Raw genomic sequence first — 14,445 nt, 5'->3', positions numbered from 1 at the left:
GCCGCTCTTGAATACGGAATGTTGGAAAAACAAGACCTGTGCGACGGAGAATTCACTATGCATTGATAATGAGTGTCGATGCAAAGACGGATTTGTAGCCGATGCCAACGAGTGTCTGCCAAGTGAGTCACACTTAACTTTCCGAGACACTACACTGAGAGACAATTTTATTTAATAGTAATAAAAAAGTTTATTAGGACTTGAAAAAAAAACTTAGTTTTGTATGTATTTTTTGATGTCACATAATAAAAAAATAAAAAAAACAAAAATTTTATCAAAAAAATAAAAAAAAAATTAGGAAAACGGTTGACCCTGAAGGCCATCCCTGCAACTTCCCGCTAATTCCATACTTAGGCGCTTAAAATTGCACCAATGACGTTTTTGAGCTCTTCGAGCTCAAAAATACAATTTATGGGTTATTTTGAGCTCCCCGAGCTCAAAGAGATTGCTTTCCTATGCTTTAAAGCTCTTCGAGCTCAAAAGTCTGATAGAGATTTGATAAGACACTATTTTTTTAATTTTTAAACCGCAATAACTTTTGAATGAATAAACCGATTTTTACGCGGTTAGAAGCATTCGACGCAGTTTTTCAAGCCTCACGAAGAATCTCAAATTTTGAATTGATCGCGCTTGGAATTTTGGAGTTATTCCGAAAAAACACTTTTTTCGGTTTTCTTTCGTTCACGATATCTCTCGAACGAATCAAGCGATTTTGACCGGACTGGTGGCGATCAACGTGGTTTTTTGAGGTTAAGAGCTGATTAGTTTTTGGAATTGAACCATCAAGCCGTTTAAAAGTTATTCCAAAAAAACCACATTTGAAAAAAATTTTTTTTTCAGTTTTTTGAAGATTTCTCAAAATCTATTGATCTGAATCGGTCCAAATAGTTTTCAAAATCTAAGTTTGGTCAAGCCCTTTCGAATGGCACCAACCGCGATGAAATCGGTCAAGCCGTTCAAAAGTTATAAGCGGTTCACATACTTTCACACACACACACACACACACACACATACATACAGACACCGTGACAACCTCGCGGGGATAGTCAGGGAAGCTTCCTGTGACCTTCAAACGTCGAGATCTGATGAAAACTCGATTTTTGCAAAACGCGGTGAAAACAATAACTTCCCGATTTTTGAAAATCTTCGATGGGAAGTTAAAAATTTTTGGGGTGAACACCCCTTATCACTTAGAGGTTAGAAAAATAAATAGTAGCCGATTCTCAGGCTTACTGAATACGCATAAAAAATTTCATGAGAATCGGTCAAGCCGTTTCGGAGGAGTATGGAAACGAACATTGTGACACGAGAATTTTATATATTAGATATTTATAATTAAATGTCGTTAAAAAATTATCAGATTCAGAGAGGTTTAAAAAATATTAATAAAAATAAATTATTTGTAATAGATTTTATTAAAATTAAAAAATTGAATTTTTTTCATAGTCTTAAATGAGATACCATAATAATTTTTGATTATGAAAAATATAATAATCAATATTGTTTTTTTTTTTTTAGAGACGAAAACTTTAATTTCAAAATTACGGAAAAATTGTTTGTTATCTTTTTTTTTATTTTTGAGATCTTTTTTTATACAGTTAATAATTTCACCGTAATTTCGAAATTGAGAATTTCGTAATCATTAAAAATTTGAATCATTTATTACGATTATTATTTTGAAGTCATGGAAAAAATATAACTTTATTTAAGCTATTTTTATAAACAAAATATTTTTTAGGGTAAAATGAATAAGACCAAAGCACAAATTATCATGATAAATCAGATGAGTTTATTATTAGACCACATTATACTGTCCACGTATGATTAGTAGGGTATTTCACATACTGGTTTATTATAGTTAAAATGCTTCTCCGCAGAAACAAAAATGACCCCACACAGGACGATTAAGAAAATAGCCAAAATTATTTTCGACATTATTGCGATTTATTGATTCCTTTGGGAATTGATCTGAAAAAGAAAAATAATAATTAAGTTTTTTAAAACAAAAAATACTCACTTGTAAATTGTTGTATGTTTATAGATTCAAATTATTTATTGGGACAATCTATAATAACATTTTGATTTTTAAACCGTGAGCGAAAAACCATACAGAAGAATTTTCTTTTTAATTGATGCAAAGAAAAAAATTTCTTAAATAGTACAATTTGGAGTACCATTATTGTATACTTGATAGGAAAATATTAAATTTTTGAAATAAATGCGACGTAAGAAAAACGTGGCATTATTTATTAATTGAAAAATAATTTAAATTAAAATGACTATTGAAAACTAAATATAAGAAAATATGTAATTAATTATTAGAAAAATTGATAGTTAATTAAATAAAAAATACGAGATTTTGGAGTAGAAATTTTTCAAAGCCGTGGACAACACCAGACCGTGATAAAACTTTGTAAATTAATGATACTGTTATGTCCAGTTTTGGACTTAATTAATTAATTTTATTTCGGCCCAAGTCTTTCGACCTATAGACCGGGATCTTAATTTAATTTTGTCTGGAAAGGTTACGATAAATGATACGATTAGAATTTTTAATTTTAAAATATATTCAACACAAATTAATGAAATTGAAAGTATACAAAGGCAAAATTAAGTTGGTCGAATTGAAATAAGAACAATAAACGGTTTACAAATAGTACAGTACCTTTTGGTTCTCACTGAACACTTATTAAATTTTGAAAATATACAAACGGGATGACCACGTTTTATAGAATTTTAAATATATGCGATAGGACCGCGTTTTAGACAAAATTTTTAGTATGAATTTAGTATGAATTAAATCACTCACTAGCTCAAAAATTTAATAGTAATAGAACTGATTGTTAGAAAATCGAAAAATTAATAGCATTTTATATCACATATAGATATAATTTGTCAATGATTGTGAAGTTTTAGTCATCGGGAATATAATTATTTTTGACTCTACGATTTTAAAAATGATCTTAAATTTTTTTTTTTAGAAATTAAAATTTTTTTATTGTAGAAATGATTTAAAAATTTTAATTATAAATTAACAATTTTATTATAGAAATGATTTTAATTATTTTTAGAAATCAAAATTTTAATTATTTTTATAAGAGAAAAAAATTATTATAGAAATGATTTTACTTAATTTTAGAATTTAAATTTTTATTGTAGAAATGAATTTAATTAATTTTGGAATGTTATGTCCATATGATGGACTAAATAAATTAATTTATTTTCGGCCCAAGCTTTTCAGCCTATATATGTGTACGTTTAATTATAATTATATTGAATGTCCAATGTGAAAAATTACAAAGACTACTATGGTTAGAAATCTTAACAAGAATAATTATACAATAATTTATGTTACCTGAATTACAGCTTACTAGTTTACTGACTCTAAACTTTACAGAACAAATTTATACTGAACTGAGAACTGTCACTCAAACTTTCAACTGCACTCTGAAACTGAGTGTTTCTGACTACCGTAACTGGACAGACAAGCCCTTTTATACTCGAATTTCCGGTTGGACCTTGTCCCTTTTTGGGGAAAACTGTGTCCAATCAGAAAGCAGTTTTCCGGGATCCGTTCCCTTTCCTATCACATTTTCTGTAGGAAAGCGACTGGGCCCCGCCCAAGATGCTAGCCTATGTGTGTGCGCACCCACACATACGCTGGCATGTACATTTTTCCTTATATTTTACTTAAAAACAAATACTTAAATTTTATAGCATTTATATAATTATTAATTATTTTTTAGTTTATTTAATATTTAATTGTTTCGTCTAAAATCTGAGTTCTATAGTTTTTCTGTTGAAACATTTAAGAGTTAATTAATAATTTTCATTCCATCTCTTGCGATAATTCGTGAATTTATTTCATTTATAATAAATTTTAGCATTGGAATATTTTCCTATTTCGAATAATTTAAACGATGACGAGCCATTAGTGTAATTAACCCTTTAGACAATAACATGTGGTTAACCCTTCTTATTTAATGTTTCCGGGTACAATTCTTATGTCGATAATTTATTTAATATTTCGAAGTTACAATTTATTTGAATATTTCGTTAAAAGAGAAATTTAAGTCTAACAATTTTAGATCGTGATAATTGCACGTGTTTGTTCCTAGTCATTTAATAGTTTGGAATATAGAAAAAAGAGAATATTTAAGTGTTTATTATTTGGCTGTCATTCAATTTATTGATATTCTTTTTGTAGTTATTATTTTTAGATAGAAGAAATAATTTATTTATAAAATTGTTTCTAAAATAAGGAGATGATTTATATTAGAGTTCTGGTATTTTTCTATTTCTATAGATACTTTTTGTTAACCTATGTAATTAGTTATCGTGTCGTGATAAAATCTTATTCGTCGTAGGTAATAAATAAAAATATTTAGTTACTTTAATAATACAAATTACTTTTTTAAAATATCTATAAAATATTAATTAAGTTTTTTAGACTCATCAATTAGACAGAAATGATTCATTTTTTTAGTTATTATTCTATTTTTGTGTACGTCTAGCAGATTCTATAAGATGTAATACAAAGTTACGACTATACCTATGAGCTCAGAATCTTATGTCGGAATTTTTTTCAGAGTTGTCCTAATTTCAATTAAATTTCTACGAATAAAATAGTTTCAATGCTATGTTAATTATTGTTATTCTGGTGTTGATAAAAACATAGTTTTAGAAATTTTGAACTTGTAACAGATATCAAACGTCCAATAATAAAAACATATATTTATCTAATAGGCAATGTAATAACTCTACACTTTACTTCTTTATTCATACATATCTTCTATACTTGTGACGGGTGGGCCTACCCTCCCGTCAATATTATGATATTCTATATATATTTTCTATAAATCGATGGGCCAACTTGCCCACCTGAATTAGACACCGAATTTCCGTTGTATTTCTAGCCTGACTCTGGTTACCGAGAATCGCTGCTTGCACGTGTTGCTGAGGAGACGCTTTCTCATGGGGAACCGAGCGAACAGGTACTCTAGCACAGGAACCGCTTTCGGCGCCTTGATACCATTTTTCTGCTGACTAGGGAACTTGACAATAACCACCTAGTTCCTCAGGGCGGAATAATCTGAGTTCAACCGCGGAATAATACAAGTTCCGCGCAGTGATACAGGTGTTTGGCGGCATCCGCGACCGAGGTTACATAAACCTGGGACCTTCAGGAGGAGCGGCCTCTTGTAATCAGTCCAGTCGTTTAGTCTGTCCGAATCTATGTCGAGTCCGAGTTGTCTTGCATCGTGATTAATTGTCTCCTAAGACTCTCATTCTCGTTGCTGTCCCATCTCTCTCTCAGTTATAGAATCAAAAGTATTGCATCAAATGGATTATTGTACTGGATTAGATTTGCTTTCATAAATAGAATTAGTTTGTAAAAGAGACTCTCAGGGCCATTTCTGGGTAACTCCCATGCTTGGGGACGCCCAATAAACAATTAGTACCGTAATTCATGAGTATTCTTCATTCACTGCGCGACCCACCCTCTTATCAACATCTAAATATTTTTCAGTGAGACGCTGAGCTAGTCCGGAGGTCTGTTTACGTGACAGGTAAATAACCAGGTGTAGGCTCACACGTAACAGAAAAATTGGCGCCCAACGTGGTTGTCGCCCAGCTAAGTGAATTGAGTGAAGTGAATTGTGTGGAAAATTTAGTGGTGAGTACCCAGAAATCGGAAAAACTGAGAACTCTAGGAAATACCCGGGTATAAAAGTAAGAATTATTGAAGAAAATTAAAAGTGAATCGTAAAAAGAAGATAATTGAAAATGAAAAAGTGAATTGAAATAAAGAAGATAATTGAAAATAGGAAAAGTGAATTGGAAAAAAGAAGATAATTGAAATTGAAAAAAGTGAATTGAAATAAAGAAGATAATTGAAATTGAAAAGTGAATTGAAAAAAAGAAGATAATTGAAAATGAAAAAGTGAATTGAAATAAAGAAGATAATTGAAATTGAAACAGTGAATTGAAATGAAGAAGAATAATTGAAATAGGAAAAGTGAATTGAAACAAGAAAATAAGTGAAATAGAAAAAGTAATCCAGAAAAGAAGAATAATTGAAAATAGGAAAAGTGAATTGAAACAAAGAAAAATAAGTGAAATAGAAAAAGTAATCCAGAAAAAAAAAGAAGAATAATTTGAAAATAGAAAAGTGAATTGAAACAAGAAAAATAAATGAAATAGTAATCCAGAAAAATTGAAAATAGGAAAAGTGAATTGAAATAAGGAAAATAAGTGAAATAGAGAAAAGGAATCAAGAAAAAGAAGAATAATTTACATAGGAAAGTGAGATAATAAGGAAAGTTATTGAAATAGGAAATTAATTGAAATAGGAAGAATTGAAGTAAAGTGCAATTAAGAAATAAGGTAACTGGAATAAGAAAAGTAATTAAAACAAGTGTCCCCGAAGAAATAAGAAATTCAGTGAAACAAGAAAATAAAGTGAAAAAAAGAGAGAGAGGTCAAACAAGTGTCTCCAGAAAGAAAGAAATAAAGAAATAGAAGCAGCTACTACAAGGGAGGAGGAACACGGAGCGAGAACGCGACCAATCGCAACGCACGATTTAGATATCTTCACATACATAAATTCAAAATTTATATACGTAGAAAAACATATCAAACGTCAAATGGAAGCTCTATACAGAGACATATTGCTACACAAATGTGAAGTAGAGAGGCAAGTAATTTCAATGCACTCATGTTTTTCGGGACTTAAACCAGAAGAGTTTGCCTACGCTATAATGAAGGGCCCAGGATATTACGCTAGTCTCGCCGGAGAAATAATATATTTAATAAAATGCGTAGCTTTGGAAGTGACATTAAGGAAGACACAGGACTGTTACCAAGAACTACCGGTAAAATATAGAAATGAGAGTTGGTTTCTAACTCCAAAGTCTAGGATGCTGATCAAAGAGGGAACGATGGTGGATTGTAATCAGCTGTTGGCAGTAGGATATGAAATAGACGGAGCATGGATTACAATGAAACCCGACTTCGAAGATACTGTCAGACCACAAACCTTGAGCTCCATTAACGACACCAACTTGGAGTTATGAAGATCTGAAACATCTGGCAACGAGTGGAATATACACGGAAAAAGATCTTGAAAAATTAAGAAACAGAATAATGCTACCAGTAGAAACACCGGTAACAATAAACACCATAGTAAGAGGAGCCACCGGAAGGACAATTTCAGGAAATTCGGGGAATATCCATGGCAAAGTTCATTGACGAGGCAGACATCGAAAATTTCGCGAAAAACAGTGGGGAGAAATTTTGGGAGGATTCTTGGTATTTGGCACAGCTAGTGCTGGAGTAATCGAATCATGGTATTAAAATTCTTAAAGATAATAATCGATACGGCAGTTCATGGATATACGCTACACAGAGCCTACGGTTGGAGTCTATATCTGCTAGGAGCAATATTATCTTCCATAACTCACTTATTGTTGCATCTAGCAAAGGAGCCTCTGAGAAACAACGAGGAAGAAAAAACGAGGCGACAAAAAGGAAATCTGGAGGAAACCAGGGAAGAAGAGTCGCGATTCTAAAAGAAAGATATTTACTTTAGCATTAAGCCACAAATACATACACATATACACACAAATATGCATAATCGTAACACACACAAAAAAAACAGGGGAAAGGGTGTGAGTTGTTTATGTTTATTATTATTCCAGTGCCTTGATGGAGCCAACTCGGGGATCCTTGTCTAGGGTCATCGCTTTGGACAACAGGAGGGGATTGTACTCAGAGGATATAGGAGAGTATCGGCCATTCGCCCGCAACAAAAACAATTATAACCTTTATGAACATCGAGGACGAGGAAAGGAAAATCGGAATTTTGGAAGAGAAGATAAACAGGTAGCGAAAGAAGAATCGAGCAGTCAATACAGGGAATGGAGAGAACAGATCAGACGAATGAAGACCCGAATGCGCGATAGCATCCACCGCTGCAGTATACGAGGAAGCATTTACCACCGCTGAAACCCTACAATACCATCAAGAAATCTTTAAAATCAAGGAAAATGGAGAAAAGATAAGAAGAAGAGAAAAGGGCGAATGGATTATTAACCCCAATCAAGGAGGTCTAAAATAGGAAACGGAACCACCTGGGAGGAAATAGATGCTGAAATTATACTAATGGACAAAATCACCGCTACAGCATTTTTGTCGCTCTAGCGGCATACGAAGGTCAAGCAATTCGTGACGTATCTTCGCAAACTGTTATAAAACAAGCGATTAGAAGAGATTTTAGAAGAAAATAGTAACTCAGATCTACTGACGGGAACAAGCAACGACGGCATAAGGTTATTGCTGGGAATCATAGACATCGAAGTGATAATTTTTCATCAGCAAATAATTTACAGAATACGTAATTCCATTAATACAGAGAACAAGTTACAGACTAATTAGGCATTATCCTTTCCCGACACAGATCATCTCAGCACCAGGATTTGGCTTCCGATTGTCAAGCCTACTACCCCTTTACGGCGATCAACGATCAGGGATATATTCCGCTGACACAGGAAGAAATAAGATCATGCCAGGTGATAAAGGACGATTTTTGGCTATGCAGACGGCAACCGCAAAGACAACCGATGGGACGGAAGAATGTGAAGTGGCACTGTGGAAGAAGTCACGAGATATTGATCTACGAAGTTGTGATTTAAGAGTCGTGAAGATTAAGGAAACAATTTGGACAAAATTAATGGGAATAAATGCATGGTTGTTTACAACCCAGGAAGCTGACATAGTAAAGGGCAAGTGTCAAGCGAATAAATCATTAGAATTGGAAGTGCGCGGAACGGGAGTAGTTTGGATGGCTCCTGGTTGCGAAGGAATGGCAGGAAAAAGGATATTCACAACCACACAGGAAATAACGATCGCTACGAAAATATCCGAGGAAGTTTTAACCTGGCCAAGGATAGATGAGGAATTAGAAAAAATTCTTCTCCAAGGAAATGCAAGTGGGATCTAACCCACGTTCTTAAAGAAATCAGCGAAGAAAATGAAGTACCACAACTTCCGGAAGGTATAAGAATTTCATCGAATCTGGAGAGCTACTGCAAGCAAAAAGGGCTTGAATCAGACTGTGCATTCGGCGTCCTTACAGGAACAACGATCTCCATTAAGGTATACATACTGGCGCTAAGCTATAGCACTTTTAAGTGTGACTGTACTTTGTGACCTAGAAATGGCATTTGATATTACATTCAGATCCGGAGTCAATTTTGTGGATGGACATGGTGAACTTGCAACTAGCCAAGCATAAAACCGAGGCAGTGCTCATCACCAGTAAGAAAAACGGTAGAAATTATCAACGTTGGCGAGAGTCGAGGAGTAACCAAAGAAAGTAACATCACAACCATTTAATCCGAATTACTCTTGGGAGTGCATGCTAGATGCCCGACTCAACTTCAAGCAGCAGGTGGGAACACGTCAGTGCCAAAGCGTCAGTAGTGAGGGGAGCTAGTCTCGCACGGGCTTGATGCCTAACATCGGAGGCCCAATGCAGCAGCAGGAGGAGCTACTATTGTCATCAGAAGGAAGCAGTGGTGGCGCGTCATTGCCGGAACCCTCTACCCTTTTTAAGAGTTCTATAGTTACGCAGAAGGAAAGAACGCATTGAAAGCCCTTTACCAACGAAAAAGGTCAACTGCACTGAGCCCTGAAGAACTTAGAATTGAATAACGGCAGAACAGCATAGGCCGATGGCACACGGGTGTTTTCGAGAGTATCTACACCGCTTTAAGCACGATGATTCTTCGGAGTGCCCATCCTGCCCAGGAGTTGCTGAAGATGCGGAGCACGTCTTCTTTATATGTCCTCGTTTCAATCCATAGCGTAAAGAGTTGGAGAGGATCCTGAACCAGAGAATGCAACCAGATTCACTAGTGGAAGCAATATTGTCATCAGAAGCTGCCTGGAACGCTACCAACACGTTTGCAACAGAAGTCCTCAAAGACTTGCGTTCCACCGAAAGAGAAAAGTTAAAGAGCAAATATCAGAAGATAGAAGGAAGGTAAGTTAACAATCCTTAGCCACTAGAAGGAACAGCAGTAAGCTAGTTTCTTCCCTCACGAAGTAATGCCTCTTTGACGGCGAGTTCCTCATGAGGGATTAGAGGAAAGAAGAAAAAGGGGTTTCAGGGTTTTAGTGAGTAGGGACGTTAGCGTCGAGGTTTTAGCATGACGCTGCATCGAGTCTTCACATATCCAGGCAGAAACAGCTATGCTCTGGAATCCGCAAAAAGGATTCCCCCCTCTGAAGAAAAAAAAAAAAAAAAAAAAAAACACACACACACACACACACACACATACAGACATAGTGACAACCTCGAGGGGATAGTCAGGGAAGCTTCCTGTGACCTTCAAACGTCGAGATCTGATGAAAACTCGATTTTTGCAAAACGGGGTGAAAACAATAATTTCCCGATTTTTGAAAATCTTCGATTTTCTGAGCGGGAAGTTAAAAATTTTTTTTTTCAACCAAACTGAAACTCCAAGCAAATTTTAAATTTCTTAATATTTCGGTTAAGATTGGTCACATTTTTTAAAGCGAATTTTCAAATATTTTTCTCACATAATTATCCTAGCAATCATCATTACAGATTTTGAAAAGTCTATAGAATCACAAAATTATTTATTTACCTTTTTTAAAATAAATATTATTAAAAAAAAAACAAAATTGTCACTAATAGGGGCATGAAAATTCTCTAGCGCCAATTACCGCCAATGTTAAAATCAAAGGCACTCTATATAGCAAATCTGTTTACGTTCATAAACGTTCTGTCTGATTGTGCAGTTATTAACAATCTCAATACGAGTCTTTTAAAAGTGATCAAGAATATATTTTTGCTTAATTAATTTTAAATTTAATTATTGTTAATTTTATAATTCTTTTTCTAATAAATGTGTTTGTAAATAATACTTTTGTGTTTATAATATATTTTTTGAAAAATTTTACGCATACGAGTTAGACCCGCCACTAAAGAGGTCAGTAGTATGCCACTAATTGGATCAGGGGATTATTGGCCCTGCCATTAATGGGGTCATTTAAGTAATGAATTTTAAATAATTATAAATAATGGTAAATTTGAAAAAATTAAAATTTTAAAAATTAATTATGTAAGTTTAAACATTAATGAAGGCATTAAGTACAAAAAAAAATTCAGTATTTGTACTTTAACTATAATAACAAAATCATTCTGTTAACCCCTTTCCTTATAGTGCCACTAATGGGGTCTTTTACCTTGTTTGTTAGCAAATGCTTAAATTGAAAATTTATAATTTAACCAAAACAATTGCATATCGAAATAATAAATGCAACTCGTCTCGAAGCATTCAAGAATAGATTATTTGACTAGTTATTTAAATTAGATATTCAAGTTATTGTACGCTACACTGTTAAAAATTTCGATTGTAATTTTACAAGAAATGTATTGGGAGCTAACAGGCAAAACATTTATTTAAAATTACAATCGGGTATAGTCATATTACAAAACATCTATAGCTCTGTGAGGTTACTAATTTTACAAAACGGTTTTGTAATTTTACAAATATTTTTAGATTAGCTAAGTTTGTAAAATTACAACACTTTTCTTGAATTTTACTTGAATTGAAATAATAAAAAAGAAAAATTTGATTTAATATTTGTCATTTTATTTTTATGAAGCGCTGACTAGATTTTGCATCTCACGTAGACCTAATTTTTACAACTCTGATTATATAAAGTAAAAATAATATTTACCAATTATGACTTCTGTTATCATCCATAATTTATAAATAATAATGAAAATTATCAGGAACTTGGACCATAAAAATAACTCAGTGTTAAATTTTTTAAATGTTGCAACGTTTCGTTGTATTTCACAACTTCATCAGGAAAACTGTAAAAAAGAAAACACATTGTACTAACAATATGACAAAGATAACAAAAAGATAAATTAAATTATTAAAAATCTTACATTTAAGGTTAACACTGTTGTATCTCAAAATAAACTCCGAAAAATTTTTTCATCGTTTGACAATATATACATAAAGGGTCAAACAGAAGTGGCAACTCATAATATTAAGAAACTTAGCGATCAATCTCCATTCTCATTTTAACCAAATTACCGTCAACAATAATCAGTTATAAAGATTACCCGAATAATTACATACCTGAAGACAGACAGCTGTAACCACCAGACTGAAGGCATGTAAATAACTGTAATGGTAAAAACAGTTATACTTCTCAAATCTACTATGCTGACTCCCAATTTTGAACTGATTATGATTTAAAAAAATATTAATTAATACAAAACTATTTGTCATATAAATAAATACAAATTGTCTTAAAGTAATCCCTATAAAAAATTCTTGCTATTTAATATTTTCAAAATCACATTTCAAAGAAAAAAATAAAAAAAAAAAAATATTTTCCAAAGAAAAAAATTTTTTAAAGAAACCCTTATGGAAAACCCCTTTAGAAAATTTTTTTTTTTTTTGTTTTACATCTAGACTACATCTAGACTACAAACAGCAGCGAATGCGTTGGTTAAACAACTGCAAGAGAGAGAGATAATTGATGAGATCACGGGAAAGCATATGCGTATGTATAATGCTTTACCTCCTAGATTATATGGGTTAAGGAAAACGCACAAAGTTGACTGTAAGTTGAGGCCAGTTGTTAGCAATATTGGTTCACCGGGTTATGAAATATCGAAGTTTGTGCATAAAATCTTGTCTCCATATGTTCTGAGTTTTGAATTTAATATGAAAGACTCCTTTCAATTCGTTGAGAGAATTAAGTCTGTGTTGGTGGATGATGATTACTTACTCATTTCTTTAGATGTAGTTTCATTATTCACTAATGTGAAACAAGACCTAATAACTAACATCATTAAAGAACGGTGGAATGTCATAAAAGATTTCATCAACCTGGACCAAGAACTCCTATTAGATCTCGTGAAGTTTTGTTTTCATTCTGGGTATTTCCTGTTTCAAAGGAATTATTATATACAGAAAGAAGGCTGTGGGATAGGTAGTCCAGCAAGCCCCGTGATTGCCATTACTGCAGTGGATTATGTGATATCAAAAGCCCTGGAGAGGTTAGATTTTGAGATTCCGGTTGTAGCAGCATATGTGGATGATCTTTTTCTCATTATACCAAGGGATAAAGTTGATACGGTTGTAAATGTGTTCAATTCAATTAATAAAGATATCCAATTCACAATTGAAGTTGAACAAGATGGTAAAATTCCGTATTTGGATGTGTTGGTGGAAAGAACACGATCTGGGGAACTTAGAACTTCATGGTATCAGAAACCATATAGTTCGGGGAGAGTTCTGAACTTCAAATCAAATCATCCTCTGAGCCAGAAGTTAGGTGTAGCACAAGGTCTAAGTCATGCGACTATGGTGGCTGTAAGTACTGATAAAGTGAGACACTTGCTCATGAATAATAACTATCCGTCATCGCTTCTCAGTAAGTGTGAGAAAATTACAAGTAATAGAATTAGTAGTAATTTGAGGATTGATGCTGGTTTGAGAGGGTGGTCGTTCTGTAAGTTTCCCTATATCAAAGGTTTGTCACCCAGGATTGGATGTTTGTTCAGGCAGACGAATTGTAAATTATTTTTGTACAATTTGTGTAAAATCAAGGATTTCTATAGCCACCTAAAGGATCCAGTTGATAAGTGGGATAGATCTTGCTTGGTATATCGGATCCCTTGCACTTGTGGCAAATCATATAAAGGACAAACGAAACAGAAACTTAGGAAGCGGATTAATCAACACATCAACGATTGCAGGCCTGTCAACATTAACAAGAGTAATATGACGGCATTGGCGGATCATCATTTTGAGAGTGGGCATGACTTTCAGTTTGACGCTGCTCAGACTTTAGACTATGAATTTCATTTTCTAAAACGTAACATCAGTGAGATGTTTTTCATCAAAGTGTTTGATTGTGTCAATTTTAGGTCTGATACCCAGGGATTAAGTTCATCATATAGTGATATCATATCAGTGGCTAAAAGATTGATGCAATAATTGTTTTGTGATCTAATGTTTTTTGTTAAATTTCACTTTTCTAAAGGGGTTTTCCATAAAGGTTTCTTTCAAAAATTTTTTTCTTTGGAAAATATTTTTTTTTTTTTATTTTTTTCTTTGAAATGTGATTTTGAAAATATTAAATAGCAAGAATTTTTTATAGGGATTACTTTAAGACAATTTGTATTTATTTATATGACAAATAGTTTTGTATTAATTAATATTTTTTTAAATCATAATCAGTTCAAAATTGGGAGTCGGCATAGTAGATTTGAGAAGTATAACTGTTTTTACCATTACAGTTGTTTACGCTCAGTCTGTTGCTGTCTGTCTTATATGTAATTATTGTAATTTTATAACTGATTATTGTTGACTAATTTGCTTAAAT

At 33.0% G+C, this 14,445-nt stretch overlaps 1 protein-coding gene across 1 annotated transcript; it reads left to right on the top strand.

Moving 5' to 3' along the window:
* The first annotated feature begins 12,617 nt into the window (after nucleotides 1-12,617).
* Nucleotides 12,618-14,057, top strand: LOC123271684. Its single transcript, XM_044738069.1, has one exon. The coding sequence runs from the start codon at nucleotides 12,618-12,620 to the stop codon at nucleotides 14,055-14,057; it is 1,440 nt and encodes a 479-aa protein (XP_044594004.1).
* The last annotated feature ends 388 nt before the right edge of the window (nucleotides 14,058-14,445 follow it).

Source organism: Cotesia glomerata, linkage group LG9 (genome assembly GCF_020080835.1).
Source record: "Cotesia glomerata isolate CgM1 linkage group LG9, MPM_Cglom_v2.3, whole genome shotgun sequence".
Lineage (NCBI taxonomy): Eukaryota > Metazoa > Arthropoda > Insecta > Hymenoptera > Braconidae > Cotesia > Cotesia glomerata.
The sequence above is the reverse complement of the archived record's forward strand: the minus strand, read 5'-3'. Positions and strand labels throughout refer to the sequence as shown.